The following is a 21,109-nucleotide window of genomic DNA, read 5'->3' as shown; positions in this document are numbered from 1 at the left end:
CCACCCCCCGCCCCCCCAGCAGCTCCCACCCTTCGCACAACCCCAGCCCCGCCCAGGGCACCTCGCCCCGGTGATTTTCCCTTCTCCTGCAAACAAAACACTCACCCCAGCCATCCTTTGCTCCAGCGGCGAGCTGGTGGGGACAACGAGCACCGGGCAAGCCCCCCTTACGCTCTCCCCTTAAATCCCTTTCGGGAGCACCCCGGCGCTCCCCCCGCTGACCACCGCTCCAGGCTGCACAATGGGAAATCTATGCGGAAATATTTTTCCCACAACGCCTTCCAAATCATACACACAGCCTGCAATGCTAATAGGCTCAGAGGCATTATTAAGGGAGTTTAATTCACTTTTCCGAGCTCCTATGGCAGGTGGAAGGGGGAACCCTCTCCCTCTGTCTCTGCTCCTCGCACCAGGACCCACATCTCAGTCTGTGGAGCTGGTTTTGGAGGAAATTCAGGCAGAGAGGAGCAGTAACAAGGCTGGGTTGGGGTTAAGGGGTGCATGCACCTACAGCTGTGACTGACCCCAGCTGCCCCTGGGGAGCACAGAGGGAGGTGAACAGGTCCCTAAATGGACTGCAGCAGCAAGGCAGAGGAGCACAGACCCAGCTCCATGGGATGTTTGCAGCAGCATGTCCAGCTGTAACTCCCCAAAGCAAAATCCTGAGGCTGTTTGCACTTCCCTGGTATCTGGGCATTCCTGGGGTGCAGCTCACAGGGGCTGAGCAGCAAAGTGCAAGCAGGGGCAGGGCTAAGTCCAGAGCTGGGCTTGAATAAGGACACAGGGCTGTGTGGATGGGGGTCCCAGGTGAGGCTCCTTGGGGCCGGTAAGGCACATGAGTGTCCTTGGGCACCAGCACGGCTGCTCTGCACGGCTGCTCCTGGCAAGGGGAGGCCATGGAGGAAGTGATGGGGTCACCTGGTTGGTCATCAGCATCCTGGGAGAAGAGAACCAGGTCTGGGCTCTGAGGAGAGATTCGGAGAGGTGCTTTGGCATGAAGAGCTAACTTTGATTTTATTTAGTAGGTAGCACTCAGGTTGAATCTGCTTACAATATTTTGTGACAAAAAACTCTCAGGCTGTGGCTCAGCCCATCCTCTGGCTTTCATCTTGCAAGTAGCAGAGGGAGGGAGCAGGAGCTATGCAGGAGGAAAGCAAGGAAGGATCCAGAGCATCTAAAGCATAGATGTGCAGTCTAACCACAAGGCTGCCTTGTCCTGGCTCTATGGGGCAGCCCCATATCTAGAGACCCAGTGAGCTGCTGGGCACTGTGAGCACCTCTGGGGCAGGGGGGGCTCAGCACACCATGGCACAGCCAGGGGCACCAGCAGGAGAGCAGGGCTGTTGTCCCTCACTGCAGCACAGGGTGAACAAAGCTGTGCTTGTCACCCACGCCATCTCACATGAGCGAGGTCTCCAGATACCAGTGCCAGCCCAAGGGAACATTGCCCTGAGGGAAAAAAAAGGCCAGGAAGGAGCAGCCAGTGCTAGGAGGCCGTGAGGGTCTCACCCTGTCAGGCTCCTCCAGGGGAGCACAGCCCTGTGGCTGCATGCCAGCCATGCAGTATGTCACACCCAGCCTGGGGCCCGTGCTGCCCAGGACAGGCAGGGCTGAGCAGCTCAGCTGCCTTGCAGCCCTAGAGAGATGCTTAAGCCAGTGGGTACCACCAGGATGGGATGCCTGAAAAGTCACACAGCAGCAGCCTTCAGCATCTCCAGGGGTCCGTGAGTTTATCTGCTCTGGCTGGTGTCAGACACCATTGCCCGTGGCTCCTGGGAAGCCCCCCCCGCCCCTCCAGCCCTGCCGTGGCCTCTGTGCTGCTTGGGCAAAGGGTGGTGGCAAAGGAGCTGGGTTACACATCGGTGAGGCAGGGAGGGAAAGGGCCTCAGGGCACTGCAGGAAACGGTGCAGCCTGCCAAGAGCATCCTGGAGAGACCCAGCCTGCATCTCATCCGTGTCTGCAGCATGCAAAGAGAAGACTGGAGGGAAAATCTCATCGTGGCAGCTCGGGTCCTGCCCCATGGGTGCTCGCTGTAGAGCCTTGGCCAGCACATCCGTCCTTGAGCAGGTCCTGGGGGACCCAGGTCCGGCCATTTTTCCCTCCTTCGACTTTTGCAGACAGCCAGGGGTGGAGATTTCCCAGCCATGAGCAGGGAAGGGGTGATTCGGTGCAGGAGGAGGTGGCTGGCGGCCGGACCGGGAGGCAGTGGGGTACTCTGCGCCTTGGCGTTTACCAGGAAACCTCAGCTGGGGGGACAGAAGAAGAGACATTTCCGCAGCTGAAATGCAATCGCCGGTATTGCCTGGCAGTGTGCATGTCACCGCTGCTGGCACAGTGCCCCTGCAAACACCATTGGGGCTCCTGCGCGAGGCGAGCCCCTTCTCCACAGCCGGGCAGCGTAGGGCACAACCCTGCGGTTTCGTCACCCGATTTTGCGGGTGACATTGGGCGCCACCGCACCGCGGGCACCCGGCGGAGGTCTGGCACGGTACCGGGGGTGGGATGTGGCCCTGGCCGTGGCAGGCGGGGACTCGGGGGCGGTGACGTCTCGCCGTGAGCAAACAGCTGCTCGCCAAGGACGAGCGCTCGGCCGCAAGAACACCCCGGGCGCGGCGGCGGCGGCGGCGGCGGCTCCGTGCGCGCACCCGAGAGGCTCGGCGCTGCCGGTCAGTGCCCGCCGCGGGCCGGGGCACCGCGGGGCTGCGGGAAAGGGGCTGCGGGCCGGGGGCCGCACGGGGCCGGGCACTTCTTTCCGCAATGGCCCGGGGGGAGGAAAAGTCGTGGAAAGCCCTGGTTGGGTTGGGCGGTGAGCTGTGCAAGCGGAGGCTCTCTCCAAGGGGTGGCTGCAGGGGGAATCCCCTGGGGTTTTTTCTTTTTTTCTTTTTATGAAAAATCTTTTCTTTCTTGACAAGCCCCCCGGGGGGCTGCGCTGCCGGTGGGTGCTTTTTGAGGTGGGCACTGGCGGGGCTGCGGGCCCCGCTGGGTGTGTCCCGGCCGGGATGCGCCTTAGTCCATGCTTTGGTGCTGCGGCGGTGCGGGAACACCCATCCTTCTTTCCAGCAGGGATCCAAGGTGAGGATCCCCCGGTTCGGTGCCCGCCAAGGTTTGCACGGGTACGCGCACCCCACGACAGCCCAGAGCTCGGCGCTGCTGAAGGCCCGGGAGGCTTTTTTGGCAGCAGGGTGGGGCAGGGCATTTTGGGGACGTCCCCAGCCCCGCCAGGAGGATGGATGCCGGTATTTTTTTAACCCGGGGAAGCTCCCTTAGCTTCAGGACAGCGGGTGGCGGGGCACTGGGTGGGAGAGCCCCGCTTGGCAGTCGGGCTCTCGGGGTGCAGCCCCTGAGCTCAGACCTGTAGGGGGCTTTGGAGAGGTTGGAGGGGGGCATTGCTGGTAAAACAGGGGTTTCCACAAAGGCTATGAACATCATCTAGGATTTCTCACGGGATCCCCATAACCCACATTTCTCCGTTGTTGGGTGGGGGGCAGGTGTACCCCCATGCTAGGCCACTGCTGCCCAAATGGATGGGGTGTGTTTGTGCGGGATATTCCCGGGGCTGCTCTCCCGGCCCCTGCAGAGGTGTCAGCAGCAGTGGGGGACAAGGACGGGGCACGACGAGGACATGTCGGGGACTGGGTGTGGTCGGTGATTCTCCACTACTGCAGAGATGAGTTGGGTGGTCTCAGCCCCGCTGCCACATGCACGGAGTGACGGAGAAGGGCTGTGCCATGCTCGGATTTCTCCACTTCCAGGAGGGCACACAGCTTCATGTACAGGCTCCAAAGTGGCATTAAGAGGCTGCACGTGCTGGGAGTGGGATCCCTTGGCACCCCCCCAGCATCCGGCCGCAGTGCGGCCCCACTGCGTGTGGGGTGTGTGGGGGCTGTCCCCCAGCCAGGAGCCATGTGAAGGGGGTGAGGCTCACAGCCTCCCCAGCTGAAAGGGGAAGGGAGGTGAAAGCAGCTCTGGGTTTTTGCAAAACTGTCTGCCCTCAGCCAGGGTGCCTGTGGGTGCTAAATGCTTCCTGTCCCCAAGCAGGGGGACCCAGCTGCACAGATGGTTTGCTGGTCTGGGCCTCCCCTTGCATGGGTGCTCCTGCAGGGATGTGCAGCTAAGGCAGGGAAGTTCATGTGATAACTCCTGCTCACTCCATGGCATGAAACTGAACTCCTCTGGGGTCAGAAATCCCCCAGGGTGGCCCTGCTCTGCTTTGAATTTTTCTGCAACGTGTCTCAGAGGGAGGGTGAACGGGCCAGGCGGGGCCGTGCCTCATGGCTGGCCTCAGCTGACGCTCGGCGGTTCATTCATGGCTGGGCTCCATTTTCCAGCTGTTTTTCTCCCTCTACCAGCTTCCTCGGAGCAAATGGCGCTGTTGGGGGACTTTCTTTGGTAGGGTGGGGAGAGCCCACACTGCTGTGGGTTGCAGTTATAAATGGTGCTGGTGTTAGAAAACAAACTGTAAGTTACCCTGGAAACCCGGCTGTGTTTCCTGCTCTGCAGGGATGTGTGGGGCTGATGGTGGCCTTGATCGCTGCACAGAAACTCAGATAAGAGCTGTGGGGATATTGTGGGGGCTGCCCAGCACCGTGTGACAAGGAAATGTCCCCAGCAGCTGCTAAAGCTGGGATGGCCCCAGGGCTTGGGGCTGCAGGGGAGCAGAAGGGACATTGCAGGGTGCAGTGAGAAGGCCCAGCCCTGCGGAGGATGCTCAGCCCATTTCCACATATTCAGCACATTTTTCCCTCTGGTTTCTCTTGGTGCTGGCAGGAAGCTGTGCAGGCTCTGTGCTGCCCCTGGCCTGTGGGGTCCTCTCAGTGCCAGATACCAAAGGCTCAGTAACCACAGGGTGGCTGGCAATGCCCCTCTCCCTGATCTATCCTGCAGCACCTGGCAGTGTTCTCTCATGGGTACCACACCCCTGGAGGGAGCAAACCCTCCTTTAACTAACACAACCTGCAGAGAGGGGCCTTGGCTCACACTGACCTTTCTGTTCTCTTCCACAGCTCCTCCTTGCCCTATCTCCAGTGATTTCCAGCTTGGGAAGCCATGTCACCCCAAGGAAAGGTAAGGGTGACCTCCACATGGCAAGGATGGGTCGTGGGTGGCAGCAGGGCAGACCCCAGAGCTGGGGCAGTATCTCCAGCAGCAGCAAGGATGTGGTGACGTTGCATGGACACCACGCTGCCCAGAGCCTGTTTACATTCCTGCCTCTCCAGCCAGTGCTGTCTGGATGTGATGCAGATGGGGGAAGTGCTGGGCTGGGGAGCAGGGACAGCAAACAGCAAAAATCCTTCTGGGACCACAGTGGGATGCGGAAGAGAAGTGGGTCCATGGGAAGGGGAGAAGTGATGTTGCACTGGGGGTTTGGGCATTTGAAGGAGAAAACTCCTGCCCGAGCATGCTGCAAGGCCTGCAGCCCTGTTTGGGCCTTTCCCCTCTCCCTAGCCTGGATTACTTCCCACTCCAGACTGGGGCTGGTGCAGTGTGGCAGCTGGGTGAGCAGGTGCTCCCCTGCAGGCAGGAAAACATCTCAGTGTGGGTGGAAAACCCAGCCTCAGTGGGCAGCTGTGGCTGGCTCAGTGCAGCCTGCCTGCTGGCAGGGGAGGAGTCCCAGCCCAAGGCCTCCCTTCTCCACTGCTGGGGCCAGGCTCTGCTTTCCATTCCCTGGAGAAATCAAGCAATTATCTCCTCCAGCCTTACTACCCAAAGCTTCCTGCCCAGCTAAGGCAGTGTTTGCTCTAGGTGGGGAAACTGAGGCACAGTGCAGGTGAGCACTGTGAGTGAGTCCAGGACCCCAAGCAGCCATGGGGTGGAAGAGAGCGAAGCCATGCTGGGAATTTTGCTTCCACCCTCCTGGCCCCAGTGTGGCTTATTTTTAGCTGGGAGGTCCCGGACAGGCCAGGATGACTCAGAGGCTGGAGGAGGGGAGGCGGGAGGCCCCTGGCAGCTGAAACAGGATGGAAAGTGGGATGGGGGTATGAAGAGTATGCGGTGGGCAGGATGCTGTTTCCATCCTTACTGATGTTCCTGCACTTGCCTGGGACTCATTCCCACAGCGAATGCAGGGAGTGTGGGGTGATGCAGAATCCTGAGCTCCTGCCTCAGTTTTCCTTGCCCCAGCAAGGCAGGCAGCTCATGCTTTAATGGCTCAGCAGGCAGGAACACAGCCCTGCTCTTCCTCTCCATTTAACCACAGCCAACGTCTTGACTTCCCAGTGCCCTCCAGACACTCTTGTTCACTCCTGCTGCCTCCAGGCACCTCCTTTGCCTCCCAATTTATTTCCATCTCTGCAAGGCATGTGTGTGGGAGCAGCTTGTTCCAAGCCAGGAGGGTCTGGGAGCTGCCGGGAAGTGGGGCTAAATCCAGCTCTCCAGATGAATCACCTGCAATACGATCTGTCCTGTGCCCGCCTGGTTCCCTGGAAGGGCAGCATCTCCTCTTGGTCTCTGCCACATGGGACACCAATGCCAGCAGCTCCTCCCAAGAGGGCCTGTGGGATGTGCCCAGTTAATCTCTGGAAAACAGGAGGAGAGAGGCTGGTTTGCTGCTGGGTGGGATTTGTAGCAGAGCAGTTGTGCCGTGACATTGGGATGGACTCGGGAGAGTGGTGGGTGTGGAGCTGCCCTCAATCCATCTCCTTGGGCTCATTCCTGGAGGCATTTCCTGGGTCAGAGACATTAATGCCCATCTTCTCCGAGGATATGCTGGCTTTAGATGTCCATGCTGGCAGCAGGCCTGGGCCTTTGTACAGCTCCTGAGGATCTTAAAGAAGCCATGCAGCAGATCCTGAGCAGATGAGCCCAGGGAGGTGCACATACCCAGCTGGCACAAGGTACAAGCAGAGCCAAGGGGGGATGCTCATTTTCCCAGGGCGCTGACACAGCTGACAGCCCAACCCCAGCTCAGCTCCCAGCCCTCCTGTTTTTCGGCAAGATTGCTAAGGAAATGCTGCTGCTCAGTTCTTCCCACTCTGTGCCTCTGGTGGGGATGTATCCCAGTTCCTTATGTGGAGCCAGGATGGTTTCACATCTGCTTCCACCCAGGGTGGTGCTGATCTCATTCAGAGTCCAGCTCCAGGCTCCCATGGAGTAAATTCCCCTGGACAAAGCTGACCAGGGAAGGGGGATTTTGGTCACCCCTTTTTCCTGAGGTTTCTGGAGGTGTCATTCCTGGGCTCCCTTTTGTGCAGTCTGGAAGGGGCAGAGGAGCAGATAGACATGGATTATAACCACCTCCAAGATTTTTCAGGCTCTCAGGAAAGTCTTTCCCAATACCCAGGGTCTCTGCCCCAATTCCTTGGATCAGCCTGGGCCCCATGGGAGTCCATGCTGGAGCAGGACAAACTGTTAGCAGCTCTGGTGCTTCTCAGTGTTTTCCACTTAGCAGCCCATTTGTGCCTGTAAATTTGTTTCCTGGCTTGGAGGCCGTGCAGAGCCTGGGCATCCTCAGCATCCAGAGTGGTTCCTTGCATGCAACAGGCAGTGGAAAATTAATTCCCTCTGCAGGGAGAGCAAACAGGAAAGGAAACAAACTGCAGAGGAAATAACTGTTTATGTCTGAGGTTGAGCTTTACCTTGGACAACCTGAGCCACAACAGATCTCACCTCGATCCTGCTCAGCTTCAACTTCTCCTTCCCCCATCCCACTGGAGCTGCTCCTTCCTCTTGTACCTTCTTCTCTCCTTTCCCATAGGTCTACAGGGGCTCTGTGAAGGATTTCCAGGGCTTTGACGCCAACCAGGATGCAGAGGCCTTGTACAATGCCATGAAGGGATTTGGTATGGATGCTCCTCCAGACTGTCCCAGGGCTACCCCTGGTGTCCTCTTTTCCTTTGGTTGACCCTTGCACAGCTGGGTGTCCTGCAGCACTTCCCCTCTCAGCTGACTGACTGCTTTAGCAGTGTGCTAAAGCTCTCCTGGCTTCCTTTCCTCCCTGGAGCCAGCTTGGCTCTGCTTGTCCTCCTAGCCCCAGCTCCAGAGCAGCTTTGGGCACAGCAGGGTGGGTGGCTGTGGTGACTGCTGGCTCTCCCCATAGGCAGTGACAAGGAGGCCATCCTCGACCTCATCACATCCAGAAGCAACAAGCAGCGGGTGGAGATCTGCCAAGCCTACAAGTCCCTCTATGGGAAGGTAAAGCCAGGAGGAACACTCCGTGGCCCATACCCCCACTGCCAACACAGGTGGCCATGGCTGCCACCACCCAGCCCACACAGGGACCCACTGCTCCCTGGACCCACCTGGAGATGCTGTGGAGCAAAGCATCCCCCAGCCCCTTTCTCCCCCTCCACCAGGACCTCATTGCAGACCTGAAGTACGAGCTGACGGGGAAGTTTGAGCGGCTGATCGTGAGCCTGATGCGGCCCCCAGCTTATGGAGATGCCAAAGAGATCAAAGATGCCATCTCGGTAAGGGGTGGGCACACCCCAGGGCCCCTCTGAGGCCACCCCAGCCAGCCCCACAGCTCATGGGGCTGTGTCTCTGCCCACAGGGTGTTGGCACAGATGAGAAATGCCTCATTGAGATCCTTGCCTCCCGCACCAACCGGGAGATCCATGATCTGGTGGCTGCCTACAAAGATGGTGAGGGCTGAGAAAAGGGTGGGGGCTGCCCTGTGTCCCCTTGGGCCACAAAAAGGGCAGAAGCAAAGGGACCCAATTCTCCAGGCCTGACTTCCTCCCTTCCTCTTCCACCAGCCTATGGGAGAGACCTGGAAGCTGACATTGTTGGAGACACATCGGGCCACTTCAAGAAGATGCTCGTTGTTCTGCTTCAGGTATGTCCATCTGTCCAGCATCTGCAGGTTCTGGGTGCCTGTGCCCTGCAGGGCTGAGCCCATCTCTCTCCCACAGGGTGCCAGGGAAGAGGACGATGTGGTGAGCGAGGACTTGGTGGAGCAGGATGCCAAGGTGAGGCTTGATGGGTCACTGTGGTAGGTGGTATCTGGGCAGGGATGGGGCTGGTGGCACTGGGACATCTGAATTTGGGCTGCAAAAGGTGGGTTGGTGCCAAGGGCAGCAGCCTGAGTCAGACTGTGCCACCTTCCCCATCCCGCAAGGACCTGCTGGAAGCTGGGGAGCTGAAATGGGGCACAGATGAGGCACAGTTCATCTACATCCTTGGCCGGAGGAGCAGGCAGCATCTCCGCCTGGGTGAGCATCACCTGCGAGCTCAGGGTGGGCCCGGACATATCTTGGCAGCTTCTACAGGCATCTCCTTGCTCTCATCCCACAGTCTTTGATGAATATCTGAAAATTGCTGGGAAGCCCATTGAGAGGAGCATCCGGGGAGAGCTCTCTGGTGATTTTGAGAAGCTGATGTTGGCTGTGGGTAAGCCAGCCCCACGTGGGGATCCTGCCAAAACACACCACTGCCCTTCCTGGACCGGGAGGGCTCATCACGGTCAGGGCTGTGGCTCTACCTGGTATCAGGGAGCTTGGGGAGGCTCCTTCACGATGGGTGGGGATGCTAGATCTGGTTCCCATGGGGTGTGGGTGCTCAGAGGTTGAGGGCACTGGGGGCACAGGTGAAGCTGGGTGCTGGCATCCCTCACCACACCTCAATTTCCCTGCAGTGAAATGCATCAGAAGCACAGCAGAGTATTTTGCTGAAAGGCTCTACAAGGCCATGAAGGTGAGTGGATTTCCCCTTCTCTACAGGTTCCCCCCAGTGTTGCAGGGATCTGGCCAGAGGAAGGGTCCCCTTGCCACGGGGTGCTGCTGGAGAGCAGGGTGACACAGGTCCATGAAAGCAGGACTTGTGTGACCTGGGGTCTCTGCCTTTCCCTCCAAGGGAGTTATTCCTTCAGACCCAGGGCTGGGTAGAAATCAGATAGAGGGTCCCACGTGTGATGGGCTAAGCAGAGTTGCTTCGCCATCCCAGGTTTGATTGGGGGCTGCTCCATTGCAGGGTCTGGGCACGAGGGACAACACGCTGATCCGCATCATGGTGTCCCGCAGTGAGATCGACATGCTGGACATCCGGGAGGTGTTCAGGACCAAGTATGAGAAATCTCTCTACAACATGATAAAGGTAACTGCTGGGGGTCCCCACTCACCCCACCCTCTGAGCAGCTGCTGGTGCTGCCTCCCTCATGATGCCAGCGCCCCTGGGAGGGCTGTGCTGGGTGTCCATCTCCGAGGACAGGGTTCAGGGAGACCCCTCTCCATGAGCCCATCCCATGGCACTGCCTTCAATACCTACTGCATGGTTCTCTGTCTCCATCTGCCTTTCCAGGAGGACACGTCTGGGGAGTACAAGAAGGCTCTGCTGAAGCTGTGTGGAGGGGATGATGAGTAAGACCACCTGTCACCCCTCTTTGTCCCTCTCCATCCCCTTGGTGCTGGGTACAACCTCTGGGTCAGAGCCTGGTGGAGCACCAGGACCAGCAGCACCCACAGTGACTGTGGTTTGGTACAAGGGGGCCTGTGGCACAGCCAGCCACAATGTCATGGTCCCTTCTTGGCACATGGGAGCCCTGCAGGGCAGGGCTGAACCCCTGGAGGGAGGATGCTCCGGTGGGGGAGGTTGGGATTCACCACACATTTCCTCCCATTCCCACCCATCCAGCCCCACAGCAAGCACCTGGTTCCTGCCCCTGTGCCCAGTGGATACAAAATGCCCCTCGTGGAGGAGCAAGACAGGGTGAGGGGGGCTGCTGGCAGGTGCAGGGCCCCCATGGCTCACTGTCCCCTGTCCTTGCCCTCCCATTGCAGTGCTGCAGGTGAGTTCTTCCCCGAGGCGGCGCAGGTGGCCTATCGGATGTGGGAGCTTAGTGCGGTCAAAGTAGAGGTCAGCACCCCCAGCCCCCCTGCACCCCTCTGTGCTGCCTGCCAGCTTGGGACCCCTGGCTGCTCCTCTCTGCCATGGGGCACAGCCAGCCCCACACCTCTGCTCTGACTCTCGCTACCCAGCTTCTCTCGATGCCATTCCCTGGTTTTGGGGTCCGAGGGTCGCAGGATGTAACCATGGCAGGGCTGGCCGCCCCCCGTGGGCTCTACTAACCCACTCCTCTCTCTGAGGCCTTCCTCCCTTGGGGCAGTGGGTCCTGCATGTCTCTGCAATGCATCACATGCAGCCCTGGCTCCAGAGCCCACCAAAGAACTCTTGCCCCCTGGGGTAGCCCAGAGCTGGCCAGGGCATAGCTGCAGTATGGGGAGGGGCAACTTGCATGCAGCTGAAGCTCCCACAAAAGGGTGCTTTGGGATGTGCAGAAAATACACCCTGAGCCCTGCATGAACACTGTGAGGATGGAGATGTGTTTGGAGCTGTAAGGACACAGGAGGGTTGAACTGTAGGGCAGAAGTGGGCACCCTTTCAGCTTTTCCTCTTCTGTCTCTTGGTGACATGGCCAGCACAGGCTGAGATGTTCCAGGCTAGGGCAGGCAGGTGTAACACTGGGCAGGACACCGAGACTCCAGGGACTGTCTTTTGCTGTCTTCTTCCTTCTCTCTGCTGGTCTGGCTATGATTTGCCCCTTAAAGGAAGGGGTGACAGTGGTGGGGAGATCCTCACTGATCCCCAGGTGCTTGCACTAACACAGAACCTGCTTTGGCCTCAGCTTGCTGGGTGGCACCTTCCCTCCTCTCCATCCCTCCATCTCCTCTCCATCCCTCCCTCTCTTCATCCCTTCCCCCCTCCCTCTCATCCCGAGAGTGAACATAAACCCCTGTCTGCATCCACAGCTGCGAGGAACCGTGCAGCCTGCAGGAGACTTCAACGATGATGGGGATGCACAGGTGCTGAGAAAGGCAATGAAGGGCCTGGGTAAGTGGGATCCATGAGTTTAGGCCCTTCCTGCTGCTCCTCAACAGCTCCTGGGGCAGAAAATCCACCCTGGCCCACACAGGGCTGCATGGAAACCCCAGGGGGAATAGAGACGGAGCTGTGGGAGTTCTCCCTTCCCAGCTTACCCAGTTTGTGGGGGTGGTGATGTGCCCATGATCAGGGGTGACACAGTGTGGCTCTGCTGTCATTGCAGGCACGGACGAAGGGGCCATCATAGAGGTGGTGACCAAGAGAAGCAACGCCCAGAGGCAACAGATCCTAAAGGCTTACAAGGCTCATTATGGCAGGGTACTGCAGCCTTTATCCTACTCTGCTTCCTCCTGCCCACATCCTGCCTCCTCCCACATGGAGATCAGCCCCTCACTGAAAGGAATCCTGCCCAGGGAGCAGTGGGCAGCTGGGGCATACCCACACACCCTGGCATGACTCCCCCAAGGGAAACAGAGTTGTCACAAAGCAGCTCTTTTGCTCCTTTGCTCCAGCAGCCTCCCACTCTGGGTGTCCCACCAGCCCAAGCTAGGGTATCCCTTCCTCTTCACTTGCCCCATCCTCAGCTCTGCACAGAGGACTCCAGAGCCAGAATGTCCCCAGAGCGACCCGAATATGTTACTTTAAACTGCCCAAAGGTTTTCACAGATGTCTCCAATCCCTACGCTCTCCTCCCCATTTTTTTCTTTCATGTTGGCTCAACTGGTCCGTCCCTGCAGATGCAGCTGGGGCCTGAACCCTCAAACACTTTTGCAGGACCTGATGGCAGACCTGAAATCTGAGCTGTCTGGCAGCTTGGCCAAGCTGATCCTCGGCCTGATGCTGACACCAGCGCAGTACGATGCCAAGCAGCTGAGGAAGGCTGTGGAGGTAATTGTCATACTGCTGGTGGCCTGTCAATGCCCACAGCTTCACATGCCCCAGGGTCTCGTCTCTTATGGAGAAGAAAAGATCAGAAAGCACCAAGACAAGGACCTGGTTTGCACTCAAGACTTGCATGCCTCTTTGAAGCCCAGCATGCTCAGCCAACTGGTAGCCACAGGAGAGCCAGGGTAGGGGCAAACCAGTGACATGCACTGCTATCCACCAGTCACACCAGTTGGGACCCCACTAGCTGTGTACTTGGACACTTCCATGTTGATTCCTACCAGCCCTTGGGGCCATTTGCTGGATGTAGACTTTTTGCCACATGATTGACTTGGACCCCTCCTTTCCCTGGCACTGCAGGGCAGTGCCATCATGTCCCCATGTGGTGTTGGCACCTGCAGCACCCACCATGCCACTCTCTTGCAGGGGGCCGGCACAGATGAGAGTGTCCTCATTGAAATCATGGCCACGCGGAACAACCAGGAGATCAGGGCTATCAACGAGGCATATCAGGAAGGTAGGGCACAGGAGGGATGGGGGAGCACCCGGGTTCTGGGCACAGATCACACTGTACAAGGCCCTTCAGAGCCCAGGCAGAGTTTTGTCTCTGGGTTGGGTCCATGGCTTGGTGCTGTGAAGGTCTGTTAGTCCCTCCAGCAGAGCGCTGGTCTTCACCTCTCTCCATCTCGCATGGTGACATGCCCCAGCTCTGCCATCAGTGTCTCCTTCCCTGAGCTCTTTCACAATGATCCTATTTCCTCCAGAGTACCTGGAGCAAGAGGTTGTGCTTATGCTCAGGGCATTAGAGCTACTGGAGTGATCCCCTCTTCCCTGAGTTTGAACTCAGCAGATGGAGGCATCTGCTTCAGCCATGCTTCCCATGGGGACCATGGGCACAACAGGTGGGTGGGAAGCTGAGCTGCAGGACTCAGCCATCCCTTCTCCACAGCCTACCACAAGAGCCTGGAAGATGACCTGAGCTCTGACACATCGGGGCATTTCAAGAGGATCCTTGTCTCCCTGGCTCTGGTAAGGGCAGCACTCACTGGGTCTTTCCCTCTCCCTGCCACAGGCTCTCCCCTAGGAGGGGGTGGCAGAGATTTTCCATCTCCATGACTTTTGTATCCAACCACAGGGCAACCGTGATGAAGGACCAGAGAACCTCACACAGGCACAGGAAGATGCCAAGGTAAGACCCATATTGGCATAATGCTCTTATGGGCTTTGCATTAAAAAAAAAAAAAAAAAAAAAAAGACAACAAAACAGAGGATGTTGCATGCCCTGGTCTGGAATTGACATTCTCAGGGAAGCAAATGCTGCTGGGGCAGGGTCTCTGTAAACTGCAGGGGGAAATGCCAGGTGAAATGACACCCTTGGAAGTAAAGCTCCCATGCCTGATTCCTGAAGCCCTTGGCTCTGCTGCTCCGTGCCCGGGGAGAGCAGCCCCAGGGCGTTCCCAACCAGTAGGCTGCAGCCTTTCTTGTGCAGAGCTGCCACTCTGGGGTTCAGTAACACACACGGATGCTGAAATTTGGCTCCTGAGCTTCAAACGCAGCTTTGGGCTGGTCTGCAGGACCCACCCACCTCTTTGTGTTGCACAGGGGGAGCCCTGACACACTGGGGTGCTCCAAACCTCTCCTGGGCTGTGGTGAGACAAAACTGAAGGGGGAAGACTGAGCAGCTAGAAACAGTGCAATGGAGCGTGGAGGCCCATTCCCTGGCTCAGCTCCTGGTCCCAGGAGACCTGTGACCCACGGGCTGTGTTCCCTGGCCTCCTGCTCCTCAGGGCCGCATCTTTTCTCTTGGGCTGGGAAGATCTGTGCAGGGTCAAACCTGAGCTCTTGCTTGGCTGTCCTGTGCCAGCACTGGGTGTTCCAACGCACGGGAGAGCACCACGGCATTCCCAGCAGGGCTGCCGCCAGCAGAGGGAGCGGATGCTGTGCTGCCTGTGTCCCTGTCCCTGCACTGCTTGCACCCTGCCACACTCTGCCTGTACCTCTGCCCGGGCACTGCCTGCACCCTGCCACACTCTCTGCCTGTCCTTCTGCTGATGCCTTTCGGGACTACCTGAAAACAGAAGCTAAACAAAATTAAGAGAATAAAAAGTGGGTTTATTTATTGAAGGGCCTTCAGGTACATTTAGGGCACACGTGGCCCTCCAGGGGCTACACCCAAAAATTGACAGTGGGTCATGGGTTTTCATACTTTTAAAAGTTTGGTTCATTTGCATATTGGGGGTTAATCTTCCAATTACAGTTTCAGGTAATGAAGTCATTTACCCCAAGTTTGTTCCCTCCCAACTCACTTTTGTTTACATTTCTCAGGGCCTGAGACAGTGAGGTGTCCTTGATTCCCAGGCCTTGAGAGGAATTGTTTTGTCTGACTAAAATGGGAAAGCAGTAGCTAACACTCTATATGGAGTTCAGAGTTATACACTAAAGAATTGCTGGATTACAAATTCATGAAAAATATAAAAGCTAAAATCCTAAGGCGTCTTTGCCCATTCGCTGTCTGCACCCTTGCTGCATGTGCTGCTGCTCACCTCACCCTGCTGCACAGAGAGAGCCAGGCATGACATGCACAGGGATGAGCCAGCCAGGTGCCACCTGACCTGGCACCACGCTGTGTTTTGTCAGCAAAGCTGCCCTTCCCCTTGTCCTACTGGCAGAGTTGGGCAGGCTGGTGGGAGCCAGCCTAGAGCCAAGCAAGGATGCTCCAAGAAGAGCAACAGGCTGGCACCCAAGCTGCAGGGCTAGGGGGACCACTTTGTTTGACCAAAGATCACCCTCTCAAGGTACTGGTGTAGAGGCCAAACTGGAGCAGGACACAGGTCCTACTCATGGGGAAGCAGGGGACCTGAGAACAGGTAGTTTTAAGGGATTTTGCTAGATTTCCCTTGCGTTGTCAGGGAAGGATAAAGGTTGAGCAGCACCTTCTGACCCTGTTGTCTTCCTGTCTCTCTCTCTCCACCAGGTTGTTGCTGAGACCCTGGTGAGTGCCTGCCCTTTCGTTCCTTACCCTTCTGCTTGTTTGAAGGGATGCTGCAGTCCTGGGGTGCAGGGCTGGGGCTGGGAATTGCAGCCCCACAAGCCAGGCCTTTCTGACCACATGTGCTGTGCTCACTGGCTTGGGACTCTGGTGTCCTTGCATCAGGATAGGGAACAAGGGGACGCATGGAACCTGCAGTGAGAGCACTTCCCTGCAGCATGGGGCAGGAGAGGGAGAAAGCCACCTGCCCTGCCCTTGGGGACCAAGCCTGCCCACTGCCTGCATGCAAGACCTGTGTTCCAGGCAGTGTGGGACTCAGGGCTGGCTTCCCTGGCTCCTCCAAAAGTGGGAATTGGGGAAGGGGTGACTTTGTCCTGCCTAATGGATGAAATGAGCACAGCCTCCCACTGATGCCCACAGAGGAATGGCAGCTGTTTCATTCATGGGCAGCACTGCTGTGGCCTAGGGTGGCTTTTGTGTCTGGCAGCCCTGAATTTCCTCTTCAGGTGGTGTTGGTCCCCCCTGAAACATCCTCCACAAAGTACAAAAAAAGTCTTAACCATGAGCATTGCAGAGCTTTTTCCATAAAAACTGGAAAGCATCTTTTCTTCGAGATAATCTGTGAGTGTGCAGCTTCACATCTGTGCAGAGGAAATGCCTTTTTTAGGTGGAAAAAATCCCCAGCTATTTTTCTGCTCATAAAGGCGACGCTCTTTACAAAAGCGTTTCCAGACAGGACTGGCTGTCCCAGGAGGAGCTGTTTGACACCTGTGTCCCTCTTTGCTGTGTCCATCTCTCTACCTCCTTCTTCACTCTTTGTCCTTTCCCAGAAACTTGCTGATGTCTCCAGCAACGACTCCAGCGACTCCCTGGAGACCCGTTTCCTCAGCATCCTCTGCACCCGCAGCTACCCCCACCTCCGCAGAGGTAGGATCACATTTCTCCATCAGCTGCAACTCAAGTGCTTGGATTTGGGCTGGATGGGACATGGGGGTCCTCTCAAGGCTAAGGTTGAGCCCTGTCTCCCCAGCTGTGGTGGGGATGAGGCAGTGGGAAGAAATGGTTTGTCCTGGCATTTGAGGTGGCTTGTTGAAGTCACCCAAGCCTGCTCTGGTCCCACCTGGTCCAGAAGTCTCCACAGCTGAGGCTCGAGTCTCCCAGGTGCCCAGGGCTTGGATGGAACAGCTCAGCAGTGACCCTTTTCCTCTCCCCCATCCCCAGTGTTCCAGGAGTTCATCAAAATGACCAACCACGACGTGGAGCACGCCATCAAGAAGCGGATGTCGGGAGATGTGAGGGACGCCTTCGTGGCCATCGGTCAGTGCTCCCTCTGAACAGGGCTCCCCAGACGGCAGGCAGCCCCTTTCGCTGTCACTGCCAAGGGAGTGTGGCGGATTTCCTGCTGCTGTTGGGCCATGGAGACTCCCAGTGGGGCATTGGGGCACTTACAGAGTCCCTAGAGAGGGCCAGGCCTGCACCCTTGTACCGAGGAGGGCTCGTGGCTGAGAGTGGTGCCTCAGCTCCTTGCTGTGATGTGTCCCCTGGGTGCCATGAACCCACTTTCTGTCCCCTCTGTGTGTTGCAGTGCGGAGTGTGAAGAACAAGCCAGCTTTCTTCGCTGACAAGCTCTACAAGTCCATGAAGGTGAGGACAGACCCTCGTGGGGCTGGGCTATGGGAGAAGGCTGTGCTGGGATGCTTTGGGACTGCTTTAATCCCCTGAAAGGGATGGGCTTTGTCTTCTGGCTGTCCCCTAGGGAGGGCTGAGCTCAAACCAAGACCTGGGGTTATCAGGTGATGTGTCAGGCTGATGTCTTGCCGGCAGCAAGTCCAGCATATGCCCAAGGAGAGATCATACAACAGTTAGGGTTGGAAGGGACCTTTAAAGGTCATCTAGTCCTGTTCCCTGCAATAAGCAGGGACATCTTCAAGACTGCTTAAGGTCCCATCCAACCTGGCTGTGAATGTTTCCACAGAGGGGAGATCCACCACCTTTCTGGGCAACTTGTGCCAGTTTCACCACCCTCATAAAAAAATTCTTCCTTGTAACTAGGCTGAATTTTCTCTTAAAACTATCACCCCTAGTCCTATCACTACAGACCCTGCTAAAAAGTTTGCTCCCATCTTTCTAAAGCCCCTTTTATGTATTAAAAGTCTGCAGTAAGGTCTCTCCAGAGCACTCTATTCAGGCTGAACAGCCCCAGTTCCCTCAGCCTTTCCTCACAGGAGAGGTGTTCCAGCCTCATTTTTGGGGCCCTCCTGTGGGCCTGGTGCCCAGCTTGGACTGTGCTGGAGATGCCAGGAGCATCTGTGAGCCCCTGTTCCTGCAAGACTTTTTGTTCAAACTCCCCCTTGCAGGGTGCTGGCACAGATGAGAGGACCCTGACCCGGATCATGATTTCTCGGAGCGAGATTGACCTATTCAACATCCGGGGCGAGTTCATAGACCTGTTTGACAAATCGCTGCACCACATGATTGAGGTGAGGTGACAGGGACATCCCTTCCCGGCTCATCACCTTGTCTGGCTGAGTCCTGGCCTTGAGGGGACCTGAGCCATGAGCAGCACAAGGGCTGAGTATCACCTGGGGAGGGGGAACTTGCCCCCAGCATCCCTGGTGTTGGCTGATCTGACTGTAGAGAGAATGCTCTGGCATCTTCCACTGCTGCAGGGATACCTGCAGGGTGTCCAGGACATGGAGCTGTGCCTTCCCTATGCCCAGCACCTTGAACCAGGCTTCCCCAGGGCTGGTTCTCTGACATGGCTCTCCCTCTTGCAGAAGGACACCTCTGGCGACTACCGCAAGGCTCTGCTGGCCCTGTGTGGCGGGGAGGACTAGGTGGCAGCCGGGGCCCTTTGTGTCTGAGCCAGCACACAGCCACTGCCTTGATGTCACCGCAGCTTCGGGGGCTTCAGGGGACGCTCAGTCCCCTCCAGAGAACAGCTCACTTTGCGCTGGAAAGCAGCACCACATTGCAAGCGGGGGAGTCTCGGGGAGGGGAGCAGAGGGGTCTGGGTAGGGAGATTGTCTGTCTTGAAGCAAAATAATTCATACCTGAACATGCCACTAAACCAAGGAATTTACCCAGATGGAAAAGACAATTTTAAATCTGATAAATAAAACCTCACTGTTGCTGATCCTGGGGCAAGAGCAGTTGACTTACTGGGGCAGGTTTGGGTGGGACTGAGAAGCCTTGGTGTCTCCTTGTTCCCGTAGGCAAACTCGGGTAAGAGCCCAGCTCCAGCTCCAGGGAGGGCCCTGAAGACACCACAAAACCTCTCTGAGCAACGCTTCTGCTGAGAAAGGGGCTGAAAATGCATGTAGGGCTGGCAGCAGTGCAGGGACTTCACCAAGGGCTTCACTTCATGCCTCTGAAAATCCCCGGCAGGGTTCATGCCGCTGTGCGGATGATGCTTTCATAAACCAGAGATACAAATCAGACTTGATGGCATCCACCCGGCCTCGCACGCGGTTTCCTGTGCTTTCAAGCTGCTGAAGAAGCAGTCGAAAGGCACATGCCATAGAGGCTACACCCCCAAACAGTTTGTTTGCACTTCCCCCAACACTCGGGAGAAAAGAACTGGAATTTCCAAAAGCGGGAAATTCCAGCACTTTCAATTGTTTCCAAGCCAGAACAAAAAGTTGTGAATACCCTAGTCTTCCTCAGAACAGCTGGGTGAGGAAAGCTTCACCTTCAAAATATCAAAGCAGTGTTAGGAATAATAACACAATATTATTACAACACTTCAAAACCAGCCGAGGTCAAGCAGCAGCAACATGTAGAGACAAACCAGGGAAGCTGAAACAACTCAGCTGGGTATTATCCCACTAAAAATTCCCTTGATACCTTCCTGTAAAACATCCCCTTGTAACAAAATAGCCTTTTTTGGGGGCAAACAGTCTGGTTGAAGCTTTTTCACCCTCCCCATACTCCCCACAGAGATTTGGGTTCCTCTGTCTAGCCCTTGTATGTAATTGGATTGGGCATCCCTGTCCAGACAGCATCTGAGGGGCTGAACATACCCCAGGCCTGCAGGAGCCTAGGGGTCACCTGCTTGGCCAGAAACCTGCTGCAAAGACTCTGAGCAGCTGCAGAAGTTGTTTTGAAGGGAGGATGTAACCCCAATCTTCATCTGCCAGACCCTTCCTGCAGCTCCGCACTGCAGCTCCGAGCTTTGCAGCAGAGGCTTCTGGAGACAAGGGTGGCACAGTGACTGCAGGGAGCAGAGCTGGCCACCTCCCTGCAGCTGGGAACACGGCTCAGGAGTGAGGGAGGCCCAAGGACGTTTTGAGGCTTGGGTGACAGCCTATCGCTCCGGGGGGAGCCAGATTTGGGGCAGCAGAGCCCTGTTACTACTCCAGAGCAGGGGGGAACTCGCTTGGCCTTAGCACAGGGTCACAACACGAGCCATCATTGCTTCATTCTTGTTGCCAAAACAGATGCTCGAGGGGTTTGTACAGGGGGGACAGAGGTGTAAACACTCCAGTGAATTTTCTGGCTGTACCATGACTGCTGTATGCCAATAGCCAGGGATTTCACCACCAACAGCCTGGATGTCTTGGAGTAGCACAGGACCACAAGTCAGCCTCTCGGGGTCAGTCCCCAGCCCAGCACAGGTTGATGCCACCACCAGGAAGACTGGCTGACCAGAGCACACTTGTCCCAAGGCCAAGGATTTCCCTGGCACCTGCTGCAAATACTCAGCACAGTCAGTACCACATTTGGGCACAGGTTATTTCAGCACCTGTCCCATGCTGGGGGTTGGGTCTGCCCTACAAAAAACCACTAACTGCCCTGAGCTCAGCAAAGCTACCTATCCTAAGGCAATGCCAGGAGGGTGATGGGATCTTGGGAAGCACTAGCATGGCCTCTGGGACTCACTCAAAAAGCAGTTTCATCCCTATTCCTGCAGCACCCTTGTCTCCAGAGAAAATACACTCCAAAGCACCAGTGGCCAGGAACACCTCTCCTGCTCCCTCTGTTGGCTCAAATCCACCCAATCTGGGAGCAGTCAGTGACAAATCCCATGCCTAACCTCTGTGATCAACAAGGAGGTGAGCATTTCAAGGAAGGCTAGGAAAGGAAGGGGGAAAAATTAGCAAGGCTATGAGCAAGGTGAGGGCTGGAGGGAGGTCTGTGCTGGCCATCCACGCTTTAGCTTTCAGGGCTACTGCAGGGAAGAGTCTGGGATTTACACTTTGCATGTTGACCAGCAATGTCGGAGGCAAGGGCTCACTTCCAGGCAAAGCCAAGGCCAGATTTCATAGGTTGCAACATCCAGAAAACCCCAGGAGCCCATGTTTGCTGTGCAGAGAGGGCCGGACCTCTGCTCTGAGTCAGCCACTGCAGATCCTCTTTGCTGACAGCCCCTGGAGAGGAGGAGCCATGAAGGCAGATTGGATGTTGGAATTAATCCCTAACACAAAGCAAGCCACTTCCATCCCACCTGCCGTTCTCCCCTTCCTCTGAGGGGAGAAACC

The 21,109-nt window shown here is 56.8% G+C and overlaps 1 protein-coding gene across 2 annotated transcripts; it reads left to right on the top strand.

Annotated features, from left to right (window-relative positions):
- Window positions 1–2,564: 2,564 nt before the first annotated feature.
- On the top strand, window positions 2,565–18,765 carry ANXA6 (annexin A6). 2 transcript variants are annotated; one of them, XM_066196839.1, is made up of 26 exons: window positions 2,565–2,667; window positions 5,005–5,065; window positions 7,695–7,779; window positions 8,037–8,131; window positions 8,293–8,406; window positions 8,490–8,580; window positions 8,695–8,774; window positions 8,851–8,907; window positions 9,057–9,150; window positions 9,233–9,328; window positions 9,573–9,631; window positions 9,908–10,030; window positions 10,235–10,293; window positions 10,714–10,789; window positions 11,683–11,764; window positions 11,979–12,073; window positions 12,530–12,643; window positions 13,067–13,157; window positions 13,590–13,669; window positions 13,776–13,829; window positions 15,615–15,632; window positions 16,460–16,556; window positions 16,851–16,946; window positions 17,215–17,273; window positions 17,987–18,109; window positions 18,407–18,765. In XM_066196839.1, the coding sequence occupies exons 2-26, from the start codon at window positions 5,048–5,050 to the stop codon at window positions 18,464–18,466; spliced, it is 2,016 nt and encodes a 671-aa protein (XP_066052936.1). In that variant the 5' UTR covers window positions 2,565–2,667; window positions 5,005–5,047; the 3' UTR covers window positions 18,467–18,765. The 2 variants fall into 2 exon arrangements, with proteins under 2 accessions (XP_066052936.1, XP_066052937.1); XM_066196840.1 differs by lacking the exon at window positions 15,615–15,632.
- Window positions 18,766–21,109: the final 2,344 nt, after the last annotated feature.

This window comes from Chamaea fasciata, unplaced genomic scaffold (assembly GCF_029207755.1).
Source record: "Chamaea fasciata isolate MVZ Bird 193981 ecotype frontalis unplaced genomic scaffold, bChaFas1.0.hap1 SCAF_15, whole genome shotgun sequence".
Taxonomy (NCBI): domain Eukaryota; kingdom Metazoa; phylum Chordata; class Aves; order Passeriformes; family Sylviidae; genus Chamaea; species Chamaea fasciata.
The sequence above is the reverse complement of the archived record's forward strand: the minus strand, read 5'-3'. Positions and strand labels throughout refer to the sequence as shown.

Excerpts from the sequence above, each read along its gene's own strand:
- ANXA6 (XM_066196839.1), top strand. Across the intron at positions 7,780-8,036 it reads CAATGCCATGAAGGGATTTG|GCAGTGACAAGGAGGCCATC; the intron begins GTATGGATGCTC and ends CTCTCCCCATAG. Across the intron at positions 13,158-13,589 it reads CAACGAGGCATATCAGGAAG|CCTACCACAAGAGCCTGGAA; the intron begins GTAGGGCACAGG and ends CCTTCTCCACAG.